This window comes from Lissotriton helveticus, chromosome 8, assembly GCF_964261635.1.
Source record: "Lissotriton helveticus chromosome 8, aLisHel1.1, whole genome shotgun sequence".
Lineage (NCBI taxonomy): Eukaryota > Metazoa > Chordata > Amphibia > Caudata > Salamandridae > Lissotriton > Lissotriton helveticus.
The window spans coordinates 167,462,102-167,480,242 of record NC_136069.1 but is presented as its reverse complement, the minus strand read 5'-3'; the positions used below and the strand labels follow the sequence as shown (position 1 = coordinate 167,480,242).

The window sequence follows — 18,141 nt, the reverse complement described above, 5'->3', positions numbered from 1 at the left end:
TTCTAACAGCTTTTCTTCGACCTTATGTCTTACATTGATGTGTTTTTCCAACTAACAATTTCTTCGACCTTGTGTCATCTAACACAATTTCTTCAACCTTGTGTCAGAACAAAATCAGTCATTGTCACTTGTATCATCTAAATCTTCTTGACTACTGCTATTTACTTCAACTACTGGTGGAATAATTATATAAGTCCACTCAGGTGACTTATACTTTTGATTAGGCTTTACTACTCTCTTTGCTCTACTGCTAATCACTTCTATTCTCTTTCCTGCTTGATTTTTCTTATCTGAGTCTCCTCCTTTTTGACTTGAGACTTCATTAACCTGCTCCTTTGATCTGTTTACTAATTTGAATTTTAGACTCTCATTTTCAATTGGCCAGTTATCTCCCTTTCTAAATAATTTCTTCTTTGGTTCAGTCAGGTTACACTCTGCTCTCCAAGCTCTTTTCCTTGAACTTTTCACTTTGGATTCATCATCACTTTCATCTGTTTCGCTTTCTGTGATGTCAATTCTAGATCCAGGTACTTCTTTACTCGGCAGTTTCACTCTGTTAGGAACATCATCCTTACAGCTGGTACTCGGAATTTCGTCTCCTTCTTCTTCTTCAATTACTTCCAACTTCCCAGTTTCAGAACTTACGTTCCTGCCTTCAGAGCTTCCAATCTGCTTTTCAATACTCTCCTGATCTTGAATCACCTCTTGATCAGACTCTTTTTCTGCTTCTTGATCTAGCAGATCTTCATCATTTTCAGAGTCTTGTATCACAATTTCTTCAGTATCTTCATTCAATGCCTCATTCGCAGTTGAATTTTCCCGATGTCGACCTTCTTGTCGATTTTCAGAATCTGGATCTCTTTCTCGTTCTTCTTCAGAATCTGAATCAGCTGTAGTGTCACCTTCGTCAGGATTTTCAGGAGCTGGCACACGGATGGTATGACTAGCATGAATCCATCTCTTCAATCCTCTGCACTTTACTGCATTTGTTGTGACAAGTATCACTTGTCTTGCCTTCTGCCACCTGGGTACTAAGCAATTTCTTCTCCGGTGTACTTTTGTTCTCACCCAGTCTCCTGGTAACAAATCATGAGCTTGTTCCTTCTCTTTGGTAATCACTTCAGTTCCCACCTGATGGAACACAGAAGTCACCACGTCAGATAGGTTCTTGCAGTACTCCAATATGACGCTATCATTAATGCTCATAGTTTACCAACTGGTACAAATGCTTGTCTCATGACTCTGCCCATGACAATTTCATGGGGGCTCAAACCTGTTTTTCTATCTGGAGTACTTCTCAAAGACATCAAAACAAGTGGAAGTGCATCAGTCCACTTCATTCCTGTAGCTAAACACATTTTTGCTATTGTTTTTGATAGTACCATTCACTTGCTCAACAACACCTGATGCTTCTGGTCTGTAAGCACAGTGCAGGTTCTGCTTTATGTTCAGTGCTTCACAAATCAATTTTAGCAATCTGTTTTCAAAATGTGTGCCACGATCAGTCTCGACCATCACCGGAAATCCATACCTTGGTATGATTTCTCTTAAAAGCAATTTTGCCACAGTAACTGAATCATTGTGACGAGTTGGGAATGCTTCCATCCATCTTGAAAACAGACAGATTATCACCAAGACGTATCTTAATTTGTTATGAGGTGGCATGTCAATGAAATCCATCTGTAATCTGGTAAAAGGACCACCCTCCCGTCCTATTGTTCCCATGCTCACAACTGTTTTTCTGTTTGGGTTGATATGCTGGCAGATCAAACATCTCTGACAAAAAGATTCTGAAATTAGTCTGAACTTTGGATTGTACCATGTCTGCCTAAATAATCTAATCATTGAATCTCTTCCAATATGTCCTGGACCATGATACATTCGAGCCATATCAGAAATCATGCTATCTGGCATAACTGGTCTGTCATCTTTGTAAACCCAAATCTCATCTTCTTCTCTCTGCCTGCAACCTGCTTTTAACCATGTGTCTTTTTCCTCATCATTTGCCTCATCTTGTAAATCTTTTACTCCTTGCCATGTCTCAACTACAGATGTTAGCATAAGTGAGTTCAAAACATGTTCATTGTCTTTTTCCCGATTAATGGACATATTATTCTTTGCGCAAAATCTTGCAATTTCATCAGCATATGCATTTCCTTTTGTCATGTAATCGTCACCTTCTTTGTGAGCTGTGCATTTTACCACAGCAATTTTCTCTGGAAGCTGAATACCATCGATCAGCCTTTTTATCAATTTTGCGTTCCTGATAGGAGTTCCCGCAGAAGTTAAATAACCTCTTTGAGACCAGAGCTGGCCATAGTCATGGACTACGCCATACCCATACTGACTATCAGTCACTATGGTAACCTTTAATTCTTTACCTCTTTCACATGCACGAATCAAAGCAATAAATTCTGCTACTTGAGCTGAACTAATTCCTTTGAGACAGGAGGCTTCAATTACATCTGCAACAGTGCAGACAGAATATGCTGCACTCAGAACACCTTCATCTGTTCTTAAGCATGAACCATCAACAAAATAAACATAATCTGATTCAGTTAACGGGACATCTTTTATATCCTGTCTGGGTTTAGTGCAATATTCTAATACATCCAAGCATTCATGATCAATATCATTTTCACTTCTGATTTCTGTTACAGTACCATCAGGCAATAATGTGGAAGGATTTAAATTCACACATCTTGTAATCGATACGTTATCTGATCCAAGGATAACTTTTTCATATTTTGTTAACCTGTTACTTGTCAAATGCTGTGTTTTGCTTCTAGTAAGGAGAATTTCAACTGAATGTGGTACATATACTTTTACAGGGAATCCCATTAATATTCCTTCACTTTGTTCTAGGCTTACACTTGTTGCAGCTACTGCTTTTAAGCAGCCTGGTAATGCTTTTGCAACAGGATCAAGAACAGCTGAGAAATATGCCATTGGCTTTCTCAGTCTTCCATGTCTTTGAATCAGAACTGATAAAGCACATCCTTCTCTTTCACTGCAATACAGCTCAAAGTCCTTCTCATAGTCTGGCATACCCAATGCTGGTGCTTCACACAAACTTTTCTTTAACTGCTCAAAAGCTTCTAATTCAGTATCTGTTAGGGTAATCGGGTCTTTTATGTCTGCTTTTGTCAATCTCTGCAGTGGTTTTGCAATTACTGAAAATCCACTAATCCATTGGCGACAATAACCTACCATTCCTAGAAACATTCTGACCTATCTCTATGTTTTTGGAGGTTGCATTGCCTGAATCATTTTAATTCTCTCAGTTGTCACTTGCCTGATTCCTTTTGCAATTCTGTGTCCAAGGTATTTTACTTCTTGTTTGCAAAACTGTAATTTTGCAGGAGACACTTTATGTCCCTCATCTGCTAAATGATTTAAAAGAGTAATGGTATCTGTTACACAGTTATCTCGTGTTTTTGCAGCCACAACGAGATCATCAATATACTGCACTAACGTTGATTTTCCAGGTAAAACTAGATTTTCCAAGGATTTATTTAGCAACTGATTAAAAATAGATGGACTTTCTGTATACCCTTGAGGGATACGACACCATCCTAGGATACGGTCTTGGAACCTGAACACAAAAATGTGTTGGCTTTCTGGATGCAATGGAACAGTAAAGAATGCGTTACAAAGGTCTATAACTGTATACCATTCTGCATCATGCCGAATCTGATACAGAATTACCGCTGGGTTTGGCACAACAGGGCAACATGGAACAACTATTTTGTTTACCTTTCTCAGGTCTTGAACAATTCTGAAAGTTCCATTTGGCTTTTTGATTCCCATAATCGGTGAATTACATGGACTACTCTCAATTTCTTTTAGAACACCTTGTTTTATGAATTTATCAATTACAGGTATGAGACCTTCAATAACTTCTGCCTTCATTTTATACTGAGGAATGTTTGGATAATCTACTCCTTGTTTTACTGATATTTTTACTGGGTCTACATTTTTCATCAAACCCATTTCATTTCCAGTGAAATCCCAAATTTCATCATTGACTGTCTCTTTTAATTCTTCAGGTAGATTATTTTTTATCAAATACAGGAAACAATTTATTTTCCTCTGCTTCAACCATTAACATTGTTAACTTATAAAGCCCATCTTCTTCCTGAGTTTGGAGCTCAATACCATCCAGTGAGCAATATATTTTACAATTCATCTTACAAAGTATGTACCTTCCTAACAGGTTTACAGGACTGCTGTTACAAACTACAAATCTATGCTTGTCCTTAAATTTACTAATTTCAACTTCAACTGGTTCTGTTAAATCTGTTTTAATTTGTTGATTAGCTACTCCAACTACTTGGATCTTGTCCCCGGAGAGAGGTAGATTTTCTATTTCCACTGATCTAACAGTAGAACAGGTAGCGCCAGTGTTCACTAGAAAAGTGATTTCTACATCATTCACTTTACCATTTACAAATGGACCAGCCTGATCTACCTCAAGAGTGGCTCCAAGCACACACTCTTCCTCCTCTCTCAGGCACCGTCATAAGTAATCCTCAGAATCACTCCCTTCATTTTCTTTCAACCAATACTGTTGAGAAACATTTGACACATTCACTTTTGGCGATCGGTTTACCTGTTCACCTCCGCAGAATCCCGTTTCTGTATTGTACCTCTGCACATTTACACAATTTGGAAGTGGCGGTTGTGGAATCTGACTCGGCTGATTCACAACCTGTCGCTGTAGCTGTTGCTGCAGATTTATCTCATTCTGCATCTGTGGATTTAAGGATGCATTTTTAAAATTTCTGGGCGGATTCTTACATTCGCGCTTCCAGTGTCCAATTTCGCCGCAATTAAAACATGGGAGTTTTTTGATTTAATTCTTCAATATTTCCCATCAATCTTGGCTTATTATAAGCACCTTTAAATTTCCCTTGATTCTGATTAACACTTTTGTTTTCTAAAGTTGCTATCTGCTGTTCAGCCACTTTCACTTGTGCCCACATAGCTTTTTCTTTAAGCTTCTTTTGTTTAGCATCTATTTCATCACTACAGTATTTTTGCTTTTCTCAAAATGTCATCTACTGAGAGCGATTGCCAGCCAACTATTCCAGATCTTATCATTTCACCAATTTCAGGTCTTAAGCCATAAACAAATCTGTATATAAAATGGCTCATATCCTTTTCACTTAATTTTTCATAACCACTGTACTGTTTAAATACCAGCAGTAATCTTTCATAAAATGAATATACTGATTCTTTTGGCTCTTGATTTGTTCTATCTATTTTAACCCAATCTACTTCTTTCGGGGGAATCTTGTTTTTCAACCAAACAATTACCTTATCGTACAGATTCATAACATCAGATGAAGGTGCACCTGTTAATCTATCTCGAGCAGGTTCTTCTTTAGGCCAATCTATAGAAATTTTACATTCTGTCCAAAGATCCGATGGGACAACTATGTCCATCAAGATCAATCCACAGAACTTTTGAAACCTTAACAAATCTATCTACCTGTCAATACCATTCCACAGGTTTTTCTCTCAGCCGAGGAAAATCATTTGTAAACAGTAAAATGTCCTGCCTTGTCCAAGGAACATGCACATACCCTCCTCCTGGTATTTCTCTCATTGGAAACTCATTAGCTACTTCCCCTCTTTCTCTTTTTTCTTCCTCTCTTTTCTTTATCCATTTTACTCTCCATTTACTTAATTCACCTAATCTTTTTAGAAACACAATTAAATCTTTTATATGAATAATTCTTCCTGTGGTATTCATGTTTTCAATGTATTTTTCAGAGAAATCCACTCTATAATGTTTCTGCAAATTTTTCTGCCTACTTAAATCTACTTCTAATTCAGCAGCCATTTCCTCCAATTGATCATACTTGGTTTTCGTTTTCCATTGTATGCTTTTGCAAATAAACAATAATTCATCATCCTGATATAGCTTCAAATTGTCAGTCCCAATTGTACCAATAATCAATTCCTCCAAATCCGCCTTCAACTTTGCAACATCAAGTAATTTAAATTCTGGGCTTTGTGGGGTATTCGTTAAATCTATTTTATTTATGCTCTTTTCCGGAGTTCCAGAATCAGATTCTGCACCAGATGGAGTTTTATTCGACAAACTTTGATTAAAAGTTAAGTCAGGCATCATTGTTTTCTCTCGGTGAATTTCTGATAAATCTGAATAAAATTTTTCTGCCACTTTCTGAATTTCTGCATTTAATGGAACAGTCAAGGCTGAATGTCTAACTTCTCTTTGATCAAATACTGGAAGAACAGGTCCAATCGTTACTGGTACTGTTACTGCTTCCATGCTTTTAGTTAACTGTTGTATTAATTCATCTTTTGATCGAAAATATTCTGAAGTGTTTGGTAATTCCTAACTCCTTTCTGTTCTCAATACATTTCTTAAGTTTTCATTTCTCTCAACTGGAGTTTCAGCATAATTTCTGTTTTCCCCTGATATACTGGAATTAGATCTTGTTTCTACTTTTTCAGGAGTTTTTCCACTATTTTGATTTAATCTGGGTGACGCTTCATCAATAATTTCTCTTGGAGGAGCACTTGGGGAAGTTCCTGGAGGAACTCTTGGGGAAGACCATGAACAAACTGGTTGATACGGTGGCGGTTTCGGTTTTGTAATATAAATCTCTTCTAAAACTGCATCTTCTAATTCACTTTCTTCAGCATTATTATTTTTCTTTTGGGCACCCTTTTGATCAGTTGCCTCACCAAATCTCGCTGGATAGAGACCATCACACATGTTACGTCTCCATCGACGCATTCTATCCTCATGAGTTTCCCTATTAATGTCTAATCTAGTACCTCTTGTTGTACCTCTTTTCTCTCATTCCAATTCAAACATTTCATCCTCCCATTCAGCTAAAGCTTGAAATTGTGTAGGTCTAGGCTTTGGTTCAAGAGTCATCATTTTTTCTCTTAGGTTTTTCAAAACCTTAATATTAAATGATCCATCTTCCGGCCATGCTAAAACACCATCATTCTTGGTATAATCCATCCAATTCTCAATCCAAAGACAAGTATGATAACCATATTCGCCTAACATATAAGCTGCAGGTGTTTTGTACTTATGAAGTAATCTTCCACCTCGCGTTTCAATTTTCTTGTCAGGTTTCAATTTATTTTATAATTTCTGAAACCAAGAAAGCTTCTTTTTCTCTTTTATGTAATAATAATCCATATTTTTAAACAATTCCGCTTACTTCGGAATGGATCGTAATTATTTCTTTGTTGTTCCGTAAAACCAACCAATCCGTGCGCGAAACTCACCAACAAGCCAATCAGGTTAAGCTACGTCACTGCTTTGCTCAACAAATAGAATTACTGCTTTTCAGGAAGAGCCAATCAGCTGCAAGCCTGTCTAGTCACATGAGCCAATCAGTGCGCGGTTACTGTGACGTATGTTAGCCAATCACAGCGCGACACTAGTGACGTATACTGCCGCTGCAGCTTCTCTGCCCTCGCTCCGCTGTGACACTGACACCTCCTTTACAAAATATTTTCACAGCGCCATGTTTTACAAATCTTTTCAATGGAATTCAGTTAGTAACTCCACAAAAACAAACCATTTGTCTGTTTCGCTAAATAAAGTGATAGCTTTCCCAGTCATTCAAGTATTCTTCTGCATGAAATAGACGACGCTATTCTCACAGAATATTTAAATTTGTTGATAAAGTAAGGCTACTCTACCCTTCTAACAAGTAATACCGAACGTGTTACTCTCTGAATGCACATATAGTAACAATTCAAAGTTTCACTCGATCGTATATTACAAAATCATTTACGCACATTCAAATGGAAAAATCCCTAACCATACATACATGAATCTTGGTAGGACTTTAACCCACGCTAAAGAATCCTCACTCGTCAGTAAGATAGACTACACTTCCTTACCCTTCACTCAAGCTTGGATAAATTCTACTACTCTTTTCACGGTGAGTTTTAAAACAGAACAAGTGTCCCTATACTCGAAAGCTACAATTTCATAGACAATCCTCACCATACATTCTACCTTACACACCTAGAATCCCTAAACTTGTGCTGTACGTCCACAACACTAGTGATATATGACAAATACCACTATTTTGAAACAGAACAAATGCACTGTGCAACTTCACCTGTTACACTACTCTTGCCGGCACAACTAGGAATTTTCACACTGCTGGAAAAAACCTTTCAACTACATATAACAACTGAACAGACTCAACAAACGTAACATATGTTAAACATCGATCCTATGTAATTACCATGTAGCATGTCAGTTACCATAGTAACCGTAACTCTGCTACCAAGGAATTGATCCAGCGCCCCTAAGGAAAAACTATCTCACCAACGCTACCCAACACCACAATACTTACCATTAATCATAAATCACTCACAAAGGCCCATAAACTAACGAGACAATTTTTGGGCGACTGAATCATGTGACCTAATTAATCAGAACTATTCACACACTATTTACACATTTATATACATCTGCAGTTTATCATTTCTCACCATGGTTTAATCATTTATCATTTTAATTAAGTCACTTAGGTAAAGGGATCAACTAATGGTAACTAGACCATGAATAAACAAGACCAGCTTGTCGTTTAAAAATCTAATTTTATTTTAACTTTATTATTCAAGAAAGAGCATTTTATTAAGAATCTTTATTTATTAGCAATTAAAGCAGCATTTATAAGGAAACGATTTATTAGACTGACATCTTCAAAGTAAATCAGTAAGCATGAATTAAAGCTAAATAACAGTTTCCATTCCCTCAAACTATTTCCCTGACTATTCTTGCTCCACCTGAAAAAGAAAAATCATATTAAATCTGCTGTCCTTACGTGAGTCAAAAGTCCGACAGCATGTCACATCAATCAGGAATCGGGAAGCGAGAAGCGCCCTCCTGCCTATGGGGCCAGATTTTATACCTTTCTAACTAGCTAATCTTCTCTAAATTGTACACTTTCTTTGTCATCCAGTGTTCCCATTGGCTGTCTTATGTCAGTCCACATTAGATCATCACCGTTTCCACACCAAGATCGGGCTTTTCTTAAGCTCCATTGTCCTTTGCTTTCGTGACATTTAGCTTCCTCGAATGTGTTACTTTTCACTCGAGTTACAGTTCAACTTCCTTGCCTTGGCAAACTTGCTGGCTTCCTATCCTTGAGCCTTTCTCTAAGAGTACGTTTAGCACAATTTATTTAACTTTTTTTTCTCCCTCTGACAAAAGAATGTCATCGTGTAAAAGTTTTCCACTTCTGAAATGTGCAAGGCTCTTCTCTGGACAAGATTCAAAACACCATCTTTGCAGGCTTTAGATCTCACTCGGAAACTATTATTTAAACAAACACAAGCCATCAATTAATTACAGAATTGAGACCCATTCTGTTACCCACCCCCTTTGCTAATTATCAACCCGTTAATTTATGTTACCTAGCTGAGCACACAAAGCAGCATTTATATCTACCTTCTTCTTTTAGGCCGCAAGGAATCTCCACGAGCTTTTGTCACGGAAAAAGACATAACATAAGCACACAAAATAGGCACATGCCATTAGTTAAACAGCCGCATTTAATACTGGCAAAGACAGTAGACAAGGTTAGTTTATTAGTTTCTACGCACTTGCAACATAGAGCACATTATTTAGTCCCTCGTGTTTCTTGTGTAAATGCATTTTAAAAATAAGTTGATTAATAATTCATCACATACTATTAATACTCTTATATTCATTATGGAAGTTTAACTTTGCGAGTTTGAACAAATTATCATTCAGTACCTCGCTCCATCACCCCGATTAAGGTCCTCCTCTTCCCAGTCCTGTTCCCTCCCTCCCTCCCGCTGTGTTTGTGTCTGGACTTGTTGATAACAGGCATGGCGGCGGGTGGGTGGGGTTTATATAATAAAGATAAAAGAAATAGTAGCATTTTAGTCTAGCCTGTCGGAAGGCAGGATTGCCTCACTTGTGTAAAGACTGGAACGAGGAGGACATATGAGGGGGTAATGATTTGTTATTTACCAGTAATCTATATTACCCCAATTAAGGTCCTCCTCTTCCCAGTCCTGTTCCCTCCCTCCCTCCTGCTGTGTTTGTGTCTGGACCTCAGATAACAGGGATTGCGGTGGGTGGGGTTTATATAATAAAGATTAAAGAAATACTAGCGTTTTAGACTAGCTTGTCGGGAGGCAGGATTGCCTCATTTGTGTAAGGACTCGGATGAGGAGGACTTTAATCGGGGTAATGAAGATTACCGGTAAGTAACAAAACATTACACAAGGGTAGGAAAAGGGAGGAAATGTGCTCCAGCAGTGCTTTATTTAAGCCACTGTACCACACTGTTAGGGACTTATGCAAAGGAGTTCTTCGACGTGGCTGTCTGCAGCGTTATCCCCTGCGGATTAACACAAATCCGAAAGGAGGTTGAAAATAATACAGAGTAAGGCCAGCCTTTAGGTGGTGTTACCCTCGACAGCTTTGGAGGGAGGTCTGGACGAGTCTGTATGAAACCTGTTCACGTGCACTGGGAAGCCCTGCTGTGGGAGTGGGTGCACCGGGCTACTCCATTCAACGGTTCTAAAAATCACCAGCGTCATTGTAAAAAATGAGTAATTTTACAGGCAGGCCGAGTGGAGATGAATTTTCAGTTTCAAACTCTCCAACACTGCCCGATGGAAAAATATTGTTACCTGCCCTGTTAGTAATTTATCATGTGACCAGAAGCTAATGGCTCCAAGTGCCTCGAGTTTTTTATTTCTCTGACATTCTAGGAAAGTAAATGTCCTCAGCAACCCAGCACAAAAAAGTTGGTGGCTTTTTCTATAAAGATCATTCACTGGAAAAACCAACTGTCAGCTCTGTATACCTTTAAGGGAATTATGTCCCCTAAATAAATCCCTTACCATTATCACAGATAAAGGACCCAGTCACTGGTACTGAGGTGACCGGAATGTCACATGCCGGCCAAAATCTCCACATACAATTCCTGAAAATTTTGAGTTAAACCCCAGGGAATGGGCAACATCTCTGTGTACCCGGAATTACAGGGTATAATTCTGCATGGAACTCCCCATACTGTGGGGTTTATTACAGACACTTACCAGTTGCTATGCGCTATGCGTCTGCAGGAGTACTGTGCAGGAAAGGTGGAGGGGTTGAATGGGAGAGAGGAAAAGGAAAAACCAACTGTCAGGAGAGAGCATGCTGGCACCTCAGCAACCTTTCTCCAAGCTCTCTGGATCCTGGCAGGCTTCATTTATGCTTGCCTGAACCACAGTAGGCTTCACATATCTCCCCCTAAGACACTTGAGGTTACCCAATTAGTTCAGCAAATCCCACAGTATGCTCCACATACGCTCTCTGAACCCTGCAGAATTCTGTGGCTTCCCCTATGTTTCATCAGGCTTGGCAGTTTGAACAGATCACAAGCAGGCTTCCCACAGACTCCTCCGAGCCCCAATAAGCTTCCCATCAGTTTTCCCCAAGGTTTATCAGGCATTCCATAGTTTTCCCTGAACTCTAAGGATTTTCTCCAAAGTTTCTGGCAACCTCAGCAGGCTTCCCATAGGTAATCATGGAACCTCATAAGGCTACCCATAGATACCCTTGAGTCCAGGCAGGCTTCCCTTGGTTAACCTTAGCCCCAACAGGCTTCTTAAAACATTCTCACTAGCAGGCGTGCCGTATTTTTCCACAAGTCAGAGGTGGTCTGAGTCCCATCAGGCTTCCTAAAAGGTCCTCCTGAACATCCAGCTGTGTTCTCAATGGGAGGTATCTTTTATACAATTAGCTCCACATCACTTTTCTTACACTAAAAGTCACTTACTTGTCCCACCCAATGTCATCCATCATCTCTCACAGCTCGTCATTAGTATGCCGGAGTATCACACATTTTAGGTCTAGCCTAGGGACTGCTTTAGGTAGTAGAGCTGCTAGGCTATTAGCATCATGCCTCAAGTGAAGGCAGATTCAGAAGTGCATCAAAGTGATTCAAGGCATAGGTGGTATCCGATTATGAAAAGACGGAAGAATTTTAGACAAATCCCTCAACTTTACCAGAAGTTATATGAAACGGAGAACCCCACACCAGTCCAGATCACAGAATACCTAAGGACCATTAGGTTGAGCGGACCATCCCATGAGCTGAGAGAAGACCTGGACTGCCCCAGTGGAAAAGAAAAAGTTATAAAGGCAGTAAGCCCTTAAGATTTTAAAAGCACCAATGCCAGATCGGTTCATGCTCTCTTTCTACAATGTTTACTAGTTGAAAACCCTCAACCTGATGACACGGCGCATCAGTTCATTTACCTCAATAACTGGTGTGACGGGAGCCAAAATTCCCATCATATTGAAAGCAGGAAACAACAGGGAGGAATGTGGGTTGTATAGGCCAGTCTCACTCCTCAATGTGGCAGTGAAAATCTTCAGAGTTTTTGGTAAATAGCCACAGCTAAAAGACCCGGGCCAATCAGGCTTCCTGTATGATATGCAAAACACCAAAAAAGGTAACTGACTTAATGCATGCAGCTCCTCGACTCAAGAGAGAGAAGGTGCTCCTATCCATTGATGCTGAAAAAGCATGCAATAGGGTGGGGTGAAGGTTCCTATGGGGAAGTACAGTTTTTTGTGTAACATTCATGAAAATGATCTGGACAAGGTACAAGCACCAACTGCGAATATCTGGTTGGACTCTGGAGCAATAAAGATAGGCAGGGGGGTGAATCAGGGGTATGCGCTGTCTCCTAAGCTCTTCACCTATGCTCTTCACCCTCTGTATAGAGTCATGAGCTCAAAATGTCCATAACAATCAGATGTTCACAGGTGGGCTAGACTCGAAGTCGATCAAGCTAACATTCTTTGCGGATGATGTCCTAGTGTTGGTGATGGACTCGCGTATTTCCTTACCAGCACTGATGGTGGGGGCAGACATTTTTCATGCAATCTCAGTTTATAAAGTCAACTTGGCTAATTCGGAGGTGCTTAACCTCAGGGCATCCGGCACCTTACACAGTCTGCAAAGGTGCGTGCCCGTCAAATGAACAGCCAAGATGATCAGATACATGGGATAGTTATTATCTTCCACAGGAAGGATTTATTCTTGTTGAACTACCCTTCAATGCTACACTCAATGAAGGTCGAGTCACAGGGCGGACATATAATATACACCTGTTATGGTTGAGTAGAGTAGCACTGATTAAGATAACTGTCTTGCTGAGGGCTCTGTTACCGTCCCATTCTTTCCCCAAATCAGTCTCACTGATGCTCCTAGAACACTTGCAGAAAGCTAGTTTCAATTGTATTGGAGGGGAAAGAAGGTTGATTGTAGACACACCCTGATGGATGCCGATTTGGGAGTTTTGGGGCTCCTTGATCTAACCACATACTACAGAGCCTCTTAGGTATGCTACATGTGGTAGACGTAGAGAGAGGAAACTTTAAACTGTATTGGACCATACGCTGATGGGACACTCCATTTAGGAGTTGCAATGGATTAGGGAAAAAGGTAGAATACAGATAGTTAGAGGAGCCACAGAGAAATGCAGGGTAGCATGGAATACAGACACACGCGCATAACTTTTTTCCAGACATTGCTTGTCAATCTTAGGCGAGCATGGATAAACTTGAATGGGAGGGCCAAAGATCTCTTTCAGTACTCAGTGTGCACACAGCTAATGAACGAAGCCCGAGTAGGAATACAAAAACTGTTTTAGGATGTAAACCTGTGCATTCATATGCTTGAGGACACCTTGAAATGGTTTTAACTAAACGAGAACAAAAATCATTGCAAGATGGCAGCTGGAGCGTGCTGCTGCTTGTTTATGCATGTCTGCAATCTTGTAATAATTTTTTCTACACTTTGACAGAAACTTTTCAAGATGGCTACTCATGAATCCATACACATGCATTACGTATGCCAAAGAAAGCAAACAGTTTTCAATTCAATCTAAAATACATTATATTCTTATATTGTGTGATCCAATTTATATTTGACACAAACATTTTTGAATTAATGTGAGCAACAATCAATGTATGAGGGTTATGCCAAACACTGAGAAGTGAAACTTATGAGGAACAGTTTTGAGGAAAGATCTACTCGCCCCTTGTTGACAGTGTTCCATAAACATAATTTAACCTTTTTGACTATATCGCCCTGTGCATTTTTTTCCTTCTAATTTCCATAGGATGAAGAAGAAGATCCCCTGACGGAGGTAAAAGGCAAACTTGAAACGCTTTGCCGTATCATGACACTTCATGACATTCCATTCCATAACATTAATTATTTACTTCATTTTACTACTTTTACCTTCATCTCTTGAATGTATTGAATTTCCTAGAAGCATTGCATGTCTGTCAGTTATAATGTATTTCTCATCATGAATTTGGAATTTGAATCCTTTCTCCACTAACTCCATGTAGCACATTAATGTTAATTTTTGTGCCGTTATATTTTCTCATAAAATTCTTCTATGTTTTTACCACCTACATAAGGGTAATAGCACTAATAGCAAAAGGTTTGCAAATCACCGATTCTCAGAGGCGATCTGCAAATTACTTGTAGGGCAGTTGGGCTACACAGTGCTACACAGCCAACTAGTCCTATTGCCGTCCTGCACTTCAATCAGTCACTCAGTAGATTTGTATAGCACTTATTGTCACCCGTGATGGTATCCAGGCGCTGTCAGGGTCCAGCTGATTAGCCGAAAAGCCAGGTCTTCAAGGACTTTCAGAAGTCTTAAAGATCGGGAGGTAAGTAGATGAAAGGGTAGCTTGTTGCATGTCTTGGCTGCTAGGTAGGAGAAAAAGCACCAGATGCTGGGGTGAGCGTTAGAGAAAGGGATTTGAAGCAGAGGTGTCTGGTGGGCTGATGGAAGTTCAGGCGCTGGTTTAAGTAGGTGGGTCCGCAGTTGTGTAGGGACTTGTATGTGTGGGTCAGGAGCTTGCACTGGCATATTTTCTGTACAGAGAGCCAGTGGAGTTTCCTGAGGTAGGGGGTGATATGGGTTCATCTAGGGGGATCCAGGATGAGTCTGGCTGGCTGCGGTGTTCTGCATGGGTGTAGTCGTCAGAAGAGGTGAGCTGCAATCACTGTGTAGAGAACATTGCTGTAGTCCAGTCGGCTGGAGATGGGGGCCCGGGTGATGGTGCGTCTTGAGCTTTGGGGTAGCCATTTGAATATCTTATGAAGCATGCAGAGGTTAGCTTGTTGTCATGGTTAGCTTGTTGTCCAGAATGATGCCTAGGTTCATATCCAATTGGGAGAGTTGTAACAGCAGGTGCATTAGACGACATTTTATCACAAAAATGATCTAAAGAAGGGTCTGTCCACTTCTTGCTACCAACCTGTCAGTTTGAAATTCTGGAGGATCTATGATGGAACTTATTCCACCTTCTTGAATCAAGCGCCCTGCTACCTGATATTCAAGAATAATGTGATTGTTTTGAGTTGTTGTACTGGTGCTTTTCCTGTTTTTAATGCCATTTGAGCGATCTCCATTTCCTAAGGCTGATGCTCTATAGTCCTTTGTGTGCCTTTCCTGATCAAGGCACCTCGTTCACCAAAGCATGCGTAGTGTTTGAATAATGCACAACAATTCAAGCCACAATTTTTGTGATCAGCTATTTTGTGACACGAACATTAATTTTGAGATATAATGCTCATCCATGATCTTGGATTATTGTTACCCGGATTTGGAACAAAAAAGTCAGATCTACTAATTAGAGGCATAACATTGTGATGTTGTATTGTCGTGTGCATGTGTGACTGTATGGAGATTGATTGTTGTTTGATACATATACAACAGTAATTCTATATTTTGTATATTATGTATTGATTTTTAAATAGATGTTGTGAAACCAATAATAAAGTGGATTGATCTTTTTTATAATTAAGTCTTTTGGCCCATTTATATAGTAATCATATACCGATTTATTGTGTTTAGTTGCTCAGGGGTGTTGTGTTCACAATAAGTTCATAGTATGGTCAGCAGGGTTAGGAGTAGGTCCGAGTTCTGAGGGCCACCAGGATGCGTCCCATGGGAAGCTTTTGATCCCAAAAATCAATACCTCTGCCTTTTCTGAGTTGAGATTCAGGCCATTGTCCTTCATTCAGTTGACGACGTCTGTCATGCAGTTGTGGAAGTTGGTCTTGCTGTAGGTGGTGTCTTTGGCGAGGGAGAGGATGAGTTGTGTGTTGTCGGCGTTTGGTATGATATTGAGTCTATGGATTTGATGGCCAGAGGTATCATATAAGTGTTGAAGAGGGTGTTGAAGAGGGTGGGGCTGAGCGAGAATACTTGGGGTACTCCACAGATTATTTCTTTGGGTTCGGAGGTGAAGGGAGGAAGGCGGACTTTTTGTGTTTTCCCGGTGGGGAAAAAGGCAGTCCATCTGAGAGCGGCTCCTTGGATGTCTATGTTGTGCAGCCTTGTAATGGGTGTGTGGTGGGAGACTGTATCAAAGGCTGACAAAAGGTTTAGGAGGATCATAGCTGCCATCTCTCCTTAGTTGAGTATGGCTTGGATGTCGTCGGTAGCCATGATGAGGGCTGTTTCGGTGCTTTTGTTGCTGCGGAATCCGGATTGGGAGGAGTCTAGTAGAAGGTTCCATACCTGAAGTGATGAGAGTTATTGATTGATGGCTTTTTCTAATACTTTGGCTGGGAACTGGAGCAGAGAGATCAGTCAGTATTTGTTGAGTTCGCTGGGGTGTGCAGATGGTTTATTTAGTAGTGCACTGACTTCTGCGTGTTTCTAGTCCTCGAGGAAGGTGGCCATAGCAATTGAGGTGTTGAACAAGGTGGTGAGTATGTTGCTGATTCGGGCTTCGCCTAGGTTGAAGATGTGGTGAGCGCAGGGGTCAGTTCGGGACCCTGAGTGAAAAGAGTTCATGTCATGATGGAGGCGGTGCCCTGTGGGGCGAGCGGGATACATTTGGTTAGTTGGCTGTCTGGGGTGGTAGCGGGGTTGTTGTGTTGCTTGAAGAAGTCGGTGGCCTTAGGCTGGGGTTTAAAGCTTCTGTAGATGTTGGCAATCTTGTCACGGAAGAAGTTTGCAAGATTGTCGCAGAGTTCCTGTGAGGGGTAATATTGTTTGTTGCAGCTTAGGAAATGGAGAATTCTTTGACGATGTTGAAGAGTTCTTTGCTGTTATTGGAGCTTGATTCAATATGTGAGGCTAAGGCCTTTTTCCTTCACTTCTCTCAACTGTTTGTGGTAGAGGTGAGCGCTGTTTGGATGTGGTCTTGTCGATCGTGTCCTTCCTGGTGTGCCATCACTTTTCCAGTTGTTTCCAGTGTCGTTTAGCGGGTCTGAGGTCTTCAGTGTGCGAACTAGCCTGCTTGGTGGACCTTTTGTGGGTGTAGTTGCTGATGGGAGCGACACTGTCGTGCAGTTAGTGATCCAATTGTGGAAGTTTCTGAAATTCTGGTCTAGGTTGTTGGAGGAGCTGGGGTGGGTGATGTTGAGCTCATTGATCCATGTGTCCTTTGAGATTTTGCTCCAACTGTGGTGAGGGTTGTTGGGCAGACTGGAGAAAGAGGTCCGTGAGCTGGTGATTTTGAAGTGAACGATGGAAACCCTTTTCCCGCGGAGGACTGCGGTCTGAAATAAGGAGGTCCAGGGTGAGCGGCATTTCTGTTGGTGGGAAGAACGGTGAGCGGGAAAACCCTGTCAGGAAATTCCCTGCAGCGGCAGTGCCCCTGAAACATGCTGGAAAAAGCAGGGACTGGAGGCCACAGGCAAGTGGCATGCTGCGTGTCCAGGTGCCTACACTTCCATATCTTTATTTTAACCATACAGTGACACATATTGAAGTAGAATCAATATGCAATGCTTAATAACGGTATCAAACCCATATTTTGGCAGAATTGCTCAGTTTTATTTTGACATCTGAGTGTCTGGGCCTGCCGCAACATTACCAACCTTATATGCCCTTCCCTAAACTTAAAAACTATTTTGTAGGTAAATGTGCATCTTTTTGTGAGTCAGTTGTAATGTGCCAACGTATGATGCAAGCTGCTTAAAAGGAAATTACAAATGTGAACTTGCGGAGAAAACATTTCCGACTCACAGTTGGAACAAAGCCTGCAACATTGGTTTAGGAACAGCCATGTAGCAGCATAGACTTGGTCTGTGTGGCAAATGCAAAAGT

At 40.6% G+C, this 18,141-nt stretch overlaps 1 protein-coding gene across 8 annotated transcripts in view; it reads left to right on the top strand.

Annotated features, from left to right (window-relative positions):
* SH3BGR (SH3 domain binding glutamate rich protein) overlaps positions 1-18,141 on the top strand; it is a 456,857-nt gene that overhangs the window by 421,790 nt on the left and 16,926 nt on the right. For 4 of the 8 annotated variants that reach the window (XM_078656835.1, XM_078656834.1, XM_078656828.1 and 1 more), the window contains one exon: positions 14,176-14,202. The exons of the other annotated variants lie outside the window; for them this stretch is intronic. In XM_078656835.1, coding sequence (XP_078512961.1) covers positions 14,176-14,202 — 27 coding nt within the window. The remainder of the gene's footprint in view (positions 1-14,175; positions 14,203-18,141) is intronic. 8 annotated transcript variants of the gene reach the window in all.